The sequence below is a fragment of the Parasteatoda tepidariorum genome, chromosome 7 (assembly GCF_043381705.1).
Source record: "Parasteatoda tepidariorum isolate YZ-2023 chromosome 7, CAS_Ptep_4.0, whole genome shotgun sequence".
Taxonomy (NCBI): domain Eukaryota; kingdom Metazoa; phylum Arthropoda; class Arachnida; order Araneae; family Theridiidae; genus Parasteatoda; species Parasteatoda tepidariorum.
Window position 1 is genome coordinate 51,611,214 of NC_092210.1, and position 9,165 is coordinate 51,620,378.

Here is a 9,165-nt window from a genome sequence, read left to right on the forward strand (position 1 = left end):
GAATTCGTATCGACCAGACATCACTGGAATTCGAACCCGGTTCACTTCAATGGGAGGCAAACGCTCCATTCCTTGAGCCTCAGTGACTCCATATGTCCCATTAGTAAGACGGAATACAATATTGGAGGTCAAATATTGATATCAAAGTCATTTGAAATTAGTATTTGAATTAGATACATATTAAAGCCATCCGTTTCATTTATGCAACAGAATTTTATAATATTTTATTCTAATTATATTCCGCTAGATATAATTAAATATTCAATTCGCATCATGATTTTAAAGAAACTTTTTTTAAATACATACCTTTCCCCAACAAATCCTGCAGTACATTTGCAGGAACCATCGAAAGAATTGCATGCAGCTCCATTTTTACATTCGCATTGACGACTGCAAAAGTACCCATAAGTTCCATTTTTACAAGGGATTTCGCAATCGTAACCTCGCCAACCTAAACGGAAACATCCGTTAAGCCACTTCTTAATTTTAAACAATAAGTGCTAACTATTGTCACACATTTAAAGGAGCGAAATATGTTTCCTTGTCAGTTTTCTGATTTGTTGCTTGTAGCCTGGGTGATTCTTTACATAAAATTCAATGAAATTCCATAATAAAGTTGCATAAAATTCAATGAAAAAAAGTTTCTATTAAAAAACCTAATAACTCTGCAAATTCCTTACAGAAAATTTGGGACTCTCGCTTCAGGCCGAAAGACAAAACGACAGAAAAAAACAAAAATTCCACAACTTAGAAAAAGGTCATGCATAGGGATCGATCTCATTGCAAGTATAGGCAACCGCAGGACTCGTATGTGAACAAACTTTGAGAGATGAAGTAAAGTGTTACCTATTATTCGTCCTGGTGAGACATTGGGTTTACTTCCAATTCAAAGCTAGATGCGAGAAAAAGAATAGAATACCGTCAATTTAATACTTATAAATCAATTTTATGAATCGTGGGCTAAGAATAGAGATCACTAATTTACTTATGATTTATGTAAATAATTGTGAGGGTTCCCATAGTGTAAGTAAGATGAGCATATTAGAGATTTTTTAAAAACACTTCTATACCCTTATTTGCTTGGCAGAGAAGTTAAATTTCTTTAGATTTCTATCTTTGGATCCTCTGAAAATTGTGAACCATATCAATATTTTTTCAAACTTTTTATTTAATATGTTTTATTCATCCTTTTTTTTAGTTCTGATTGCTAAATTAAAGTTCGTTTCAAATAAGTTTCATTTTCATGCATATGTATTTTTTCAGTTTGGGATTGGAGGTAAATTGTCTCACAGCATTGGTGGCAAGGAACATAAGTTAAAAAACGTGGGTACCCTAAAAGTCTGCAGTAGAGTTATTTTCATTTAATGATATGATGACGAAAATAATCATCATTTTATGATTATAAATGCTTCCTTAAAAAAGTGAAGAGACTTGGCATAAGTTTGAAACTTATGCCAACTTATATGTTGACGTACCAGACTGACAATCACAGTATCCTGTAGATGAAAGGCAAGTGGCGTTATTCTGGCAAGTACACAATTGCGAGCAATTTTCTCCCCAATATCCACTCGGACAGGGAAATTCACATCTATAAAAGAATCCTTATAAGTTACTTACTCGTGCATTGCATTTTTGTAGTATATTATTTCATTATGTTAATCGCATGATGTTAATTTATTTACCTAAAACCGTAAAATCCTTCAGAACAATAGCAGCTACCATTCCGTGGATTCCATGTACCTCGATTTTCACAAACACATGTTTCTTCGCAGTTTTTTCCATATTTTCCAGACTTACAGGGGATTTGGCAGTGCATACCTCTCCAACCTTCAACATATAAAGCATTTATACACGCGTTTTAAGTTTGTTCGATAATTTTTTTATAAAAGAAATACCAAATTTTAATGTTTGTGCCAAATTTAGTAAAGATATTTTAAAATTGTAGATCTGAGTGGATAAAGATTCTACTCGATAATTTAGACAGTTTGAATGATGTAAATAAGATGTTCATAAGGTTTAAAGTACATGAAATAACAATAGAAAGTAAAGGTTAAGCTACATTTTTCCTTGTCCGCAAGTTTTCCATTGCAAATAATAAATCATATACACTCATTTAAACAGATAGCCTCACAGCCCTCTTTGCCCAAAATTTTCTGCCTAAAGGACGGCTTTTACTCATTGACTGCTTTTTGAAAAAAAGCGTTGGAAATCATCAATTTCAAACACACTCAAAAGTCTGCACTTAGTGTCTTTCACTAATTGGGATCTCCAAAAATTCAAGTCCTACAGAAGACTGATTGTAAGATCATTGTAAGACCACTGTTTCATTGTAAGACATGGTTCCATGATTGTAAGACACGGTCGTGTGACGTAAATAAACAGCAACAAAAGCAATCAAAATTCATAGACTTGAATAATATTTTTCACAGTAACCAATGTTTTGAAAAATTTCTTCCTTCATGTTCTACAAAAATGCTATGAGCACATTAAAAAAAATTTTAAAAAATAATTCCAATCTGCATTTAAATAAATTGATTACATTTGATGAATTTCAGGTTAATTTTCTTCTAAAATTCAGTACAAAATGTATTAATGCACAGTTAGGGAAAAATTAATGAATTACTTTTATAACTTTTGAACGGTTGATCGGATATATAATTGCAACAGTATGCTTAATTATATCAAAGCTTTCTGATGTTTTTCTGAAAGAAATACCGTGTTTTTAAACGGAATTCAGGTTTCTAACCCCCGAAATAGGCAATAATATTATACCTGGAGTTGGTAAAGTTTTGAAAGTAAAAATGCATGACGAAATAAGCATACGCCGCCATGGTTACGGTTAATGGTTATACCAGATATTTCATAATTAGATATTGCCAAAACACTTCACAGAAAGAAAACCCGACCAATCGTTCAAAACTTAATCTATTTTTTTCTGACAGTACTCTAAACATTACTTTTAATTAGCTTTCCTAAACAAATATCATATTATTAATGGCATAATTTCTTGACTTGATTCAAGACATTAAAATTTCAGACTAATAAACAATATTAAAACTTTTATAAAAATTGCTTTCTAAATTTTTTTTTACTAAAATAAGATTTTTTGATAAAATATTTCTTAAATAAAAATATTTTAAAATTTTCACAAAAACTTTTGAATTTAATTTTTTAAAATATTAGAATCTACAATCAAGGATAAAATAAAAATTTATTTACCATCTGTGCAATTGCAAGAACCATCAATTTGGTTACATTGTGCGCCATTTTTGCAGGAACACTTATTGGAGCAGTTTTGTCCCCAATAAGAACTTGGACAAGTCTCGTTGCATCTGCACAAAAATAATAAAGCAAATGAGAACAATAGCGGTATTATTCATTCGTTAAGACAAAAAATAAAATTTTTGTTTAAACACTTTTTAATAGATTTCGAAAACATAATATTTTTCACCTTTAAAATTAGTTAACTTTTGTTTTCTCATTTCAAATTCCTAATATTTGAAAAAAGTCTAAGTAAGGCTTAAAATGTATTCAATATTCAAGTTTTAAATATTCAAAATTTCTGTTTGTAATTTAAACTAGAGAGGCATGCGCCTACAATATACAGCACAACGATCTACATTGAGTTACTTAGGCAAAAATAAAATTTACTTTTCCTTATTCAGTATAAAAATAGCTATATAGAAAATAGAAGCCATTTACTTAATCAGAATTGGTGTAAAATACTTAAAGAATAGCTCTTCTATACATAATAATAAAAGCGGCTGTGTGTGTGTGGGTCTGTAATCACAGTATATAGCCACAGAAGCCTCGCCCAGGCACGAAACTCGGCATATAATTATGTTTTGACATAATGAAGAAGTATTTTTTTTTCTTTTTCAAAACTTTGGATTAGTTTCTTAGTTATCAGTCATTTTGTAAGAAAATCTATGCTTTTTCGTCTTCAAAGAGCCATATTCAAGAAACTATTAAAAAATGCATATACTTTTCTCCACTCTTATAAATGTATGCTAATACGAACCTTACAATTGAAATATTAATTTTCGACAACTTAAACCAATAATATACGAAGGAATTAATAATTTAATTGTAAGGTTCGCATTAGTTTACATTTATAAGAGTGGAGAAAAGTTTAACTTTTGTATTAAAAATGTGGCAACATATTCGATACGTAAATAGAACGCTTCGCTTTGATATATTTGTCGCCGTTCATCTGGATATGAAGACAAAATTGCAGAACAGGAACACTTTAATTGTCCACTAATCTTCAGATTTCCTGCTATGTTTTAAAAAACTTTATTTGTGAAAACCTTTAGCTTGGCGGACAGCTGGCAGCCTTAGGCGGCTAGTATATAATAAATATAAGATATTGTGTTGAAAATTTCGTGCTTAGAACGATTGAAGACATTTATTACTACTTTTAGATTCTGACAAAATAGACAGAAAAATCGCAAATGGAATAATAATAGAATTGCACATAGCTACTTGATTCTTTATCAGCTATGTTAATACGCACATTGCTTTAAATGATCAACCATCTCTTTAATGTGAAAAGAATGTCTGAAAGATTCGTAAAATTTATCAACAGAAGATGAATAAAAATGTGCAGTAATCAAGTCCGCACAAATTAAAAAAGTATAAAATCTAACAGAGTATAAAGTTTGATTTCCAGTAAAAAATTGAGTTATCAAATACTATAAATTTGCTATAAAAAGAAAATTATATTTTTAATCAGGTGTTTTAACTAGCAAAACTTTTAATTTGTGAAGTTTCTAGAAAATTACACATTTCTGTAACACGCATGTTTAATATTTACTATAAGTATACTGTTAGAAATTTTGCAAAGCATTAATCCACAATATTATTTTAATTTTCCGCAACCTTAACGATAACCATAATCGAACCATATTATTTAATTTTCTTGAAGCTAATTAAACATTAATATAGTTCAGTTCAAATGCTAACGTAGTTTGGTTTTAAAGTTGAGGTAATATGGTTATATTTGCCATCACAAATTGAACCATGTTATTGAGAGTTTTGAATCTGATTAAATGATACTATAGTTTAAGTAAGAAAATATGTATGGTTCAATTTAGCACCTTATTAAGATTGCGGCAATCTTCAGGGCTGAATTGAACCCTATTATTGAACTGTTTTAACCTGATTAAACAATACTGTAGTTCTATTCGAACATATACATGGTTTAATACAGCACCTTATTAATGTTTTAGAAAATTATGACTTATTGTATCATTAGTATGGTACATACGTTTCTCCTATGTTTCCCGGTAGACAAATACAGCCAAATGATTTATCACAAACAGCTCCATTCATGCAACTACACTTTCGACTGCAAAAATACCCATAAGTTCCATTATCGCATGGTATTTCACACTCAATTCCTTTCCAACCTAAGATATTTTTTTTTTAAAAATTTGATAACATATAAATTATTGAGATTAATGATTATATCATCAATTTTATTCGTGGATTGTTGTTCTTAATTATACAGTTACTTCATTTTCTTATTTATTTCACAAATTTTATAATTTAGACATGACGGAAATAGTTATTGATTTTCCAATAATGGGCAGTTACATAATATGTTCTACCGTTTACTTTCTCTGTCGAAAGGTTCCATATGCGAATTTTTCAATCGTCATATCCATACTACCAAAATTGATATACCATATCCGGGACAGCATGGTTAGTAGGATGGTGGACGCGTGTATATGAGAACGGAAGTTCGAATCCCACCAGGCGAAGAAATCCCGTGTATTAAATGGTGACTGGTATACGTTAAATCTGTCGGAGTCACAAAGTCCCCCAAGTTCCAATCAAAATTCAATACCTATGAGTGTACTAAATTGGATATTGATCATTATCTGGTTCAAGACAAAATTTCAATCTGTGGATGAATGAATTTGTCGGCCCTGTGAAAACGGGCTGTGACGTGTGTGAGTGGATGAAAGTATATTCTTGGCCATAAATGGCGGCATTGAAAAATAAGAAGGCACCTTCTGTGTTAAATTCGCTTTGTTTCCAAAGCAGGATTGCTGACATTAACCAGTGGCAATGGAAACAACAACAACAGACCAGAAATGCATGGCAAAAATAAATTTCTAATGAAATTTCCAAAAAATGAGTTTTAATTATTGTTGATTTAAAACCTATTTTATAAGTTTGAGAAAATCAGAAACTTGAAATAGCAAATGCAGTAAAATCAATTTACTTTCTTTTTGAAAATTAAAAAACAATAATACACTTACGCAAACAAGAATTGTAGGGAAAGTATTTCAATGGAGGTCACAAAACGTGGGGAGATTTATACTTGGGATGGAAGTCTATTACAAAAGTAATGATCCCTGACTTTCTTTTTTGGTCTTACAAAAACAGAAACTATTTTTTCGTTTTTAATTCTCTTTAAAATTGTAGTTTTTAATGTTTTTATTGTACATTATTATATTTTTTTTTGTCAGTTAGTTTATGGAAAAACGTCAAAATTTTAGATGGTGGCAAAACTTGTATAAACATCATAAAAAATTCCGGATCAAATTACGGCAAGTACTGGTACTCAGGGTGCCGTCACTTTTCCCCGTAAAAATCCATTTTTACCGGAACATGTTACGGAACAAAAAATCTGAAATACCCAGTTTTTTTTTGTAATAATTACTGTAAAATCACTGAATTACTCTAATTAAATAAATACTGCGAAAATTATGGTATAATATGTTACCGTAAAAATGGGTTTTACTGTAAGATGAATTTTACGGATGATACACCTGAAACGCAGAGACTTTATTTTTATCCGGAATTTTTTACAATGTGCTTCAGTCAAAATTACAGCTTGTCAAGTATATTGGTATTTCCCCAAGAACAGAGCTACAATGTACAATGTTGGCGACAATGTAACCACGGATTTTGTCTTAGAATTCAGAATTCAGAAAACTGTTGAAAATTGTATTATCATCAAACACAGATTTCACTTGAAATTTGATCGTTTCAACCAGAAAAAAAGTCTAAATTTCTAATGACGATAATTTCTATTTTCCCCCCGATTATTTTGAGTGATGATGAATTACACGGTAATATAATAAATATACCGTATTCTACCGTAATTTTTAAAGTAATATTTATTTCATTAGAATGATTCAATGATTTTACAGTAATTATGGCTGTAAAAATTACGGTGTATTAAATTTTTTTCTTCCATAACATGTTCCGTTAAAAATAAGTTTTATGGTACAAAGTACTGGCAAACTGAGTGCTGGTACATTTTACCGTATTTTGATCCAGAATATCTTACAGTGTAGTCTGAAAGTCACTGGGACTTTAATGATAAATATTCCTCATCTTTAACAGCACTACAACCTAATGCAAGCCAAGGTTTCTCAGGCTGCCTCTTCCAGAGGGTTCAACTTGTTGCTAGATCTCTCCATCTATTCACTCCCAATACTTTTAGGTCCTTCTCCACACAGTCCAACCACCTTGCTTCCGGTCTCCCTCTCTTCCTTGTACTCTCAATCTTTAAAAATGTTAGATTTTTGCTGGATCAGAATCTTCATCTATTAGCAGTCGATGAAATGACGATAAATTGCTGTTTTAAAAGATCAATAGCTGACTAAAACTTGAGATGCATTCAGCACCAATCGTCAGGTGGTATTGTAAGGAACTAGCCAGTTTGAAAGTGGCCAAATAATATCGTGATATCCTTTTTGGCTATACTACCCTGATAAATTAGGCTTTAAATAGGCAGAAAACAATTTAATCACGCATTTTCATTCATCACAGAACAATATTTTAATTTTGAATGTTCCAGCTATATTTAAAAAAGTAGCTGATACACTAAATTAATAACACTTAATTAACACTCTTATTTAATTTGGGGACAAATTTAGCCGTAGATTGATGATAAATTAAATTTTCAGCTTGTATTGGTCAGTAAAAATTTATAACTAGAATTATCTGACAAAGAACTTCATATAAAACTTGAGTTTTCTAGCTAGACGAAAGTTGGTCGAAGTTTAATTACAAGATATGACATGAGTTACAGACATGAAAGTGATTTAATAAAAACGAATTACAATAAATTGCGTGAATACTTTCATAACAATCAGCTTAAATTTCAATCATATTTCAAAAATCGCATTAATTTTAAAACCTTTATCCCATTCAAATTAATTTTGAATTATATTTTCCTTATTTAAGGAAAACTCAACTAAATTCGCTTACCTGGACTACAGTCACAGTAGCCAGTTGTTGGCAAACATTTTGCAGCATTCAAGCAACTACAATTATTTGAACAATTAATTCCCCATTTGTGCTCTGGGCATTTTTTTCCACACCTGAAATCATCCAAAAATTTTCACAAATATTAATTGTAATTATCATTTAAGAATCCGATCTTATTTTTTCATTTAAGAACAAAAATACTTCGATCCATGATATCCTTCTGAGCATAAGCATTCTCCATTCTCAGCATCGCAAGTTGCCGAGTTTGCACAATCACATATAAGGGAACAGTTCATGCCGTAATATCCTTTACTACAGGAAATATCGCAGCGGTCTCCTTTCCAACCTTAAAAATACAATATTTTAATTTTTAAAAAAAAACAGTTTTTTAAATTAAAAAAAATAACATTTTAAATACGTACATTTAAAATTAACATACTGCATGGTAATGATATTTCAGATTAAAAAATAATGTCGCAATGCATAAAATGAATATCGCAGTGCTCTCCTTCCCAACCTTAAAAATACAATATTTTAATTAGAAAAAAAAACAGTTTTTTAAATTAAAAAAATAACATTTTAAATATGTAGGGGAGAGTTGGATAAAACGGGATAGTCGGACAAAACGGGATACGTCGCCTAGGGACCAGACTATTGCAGCTATCTAGTGGACAACGACAGAAACGTGTTATTCGACCGTGATTATATCATTCTCGGTGCGTCCCGCCTCGAGATCACTATTTGATAGAAAGTTGTAGGTCTCAGAACTTTTTTACTCTATTTTTTTGCCATTTTCTACATTTACGTGCGTTGTTTTTTACATTGTACTGCCTACATATATGGGAATAAAATTCCGGTGAGTATTAAATTTAATTAACCATTTATTTACCAATATTTTTATGTGCAGTCTATCTAATTTTCTTTTCACATTTA

The 9,165-nt window shown here is 30.7% G+C and overlaps 1 protein-coding gene across 1 annotated transcript in view; it reads right to left on the reverse strand.

The window, feature by feature from the left end:
* LOC107453788 (multiple epidermal growth factor-like domains protein 10) overlaps positions 1-9,165 on the reverse strand; it is a 45,230-nt gene that overhangs the window by 20,969 nt on the left and 15,096 nt on the right. Inside the window, exons 8-14 of the mRNA XM_071183773.1 lie at positions 8,434-8,578; positions 8,233-8,345; positions 5,270-5,411; positions 3,220-3,332; positions 1,683-1,827; positions 1,476-1,588; positions 307-451 (exon numbers count right to left, since the gene is read on the reverse strand). Of these exons, the coding sequence (XP_071039874.1) occupies positions 307-451; positions 1,476-1,588; positions 1,683-1,827; positions 3,220-3,332; positions 5,270-5,411; positions 8,233-8,345; positions 8,434-8,578 (916 nt within the window). The remainder of the gene's footprint in view (positions 1-306; positions 452-1,475; positions 1,589-1,682; positions 1,828-3,219; positions 3,333-5,269; positions 5,412-8,232; positions 8,346-8,433; positions 8,579-9,165) is intronic.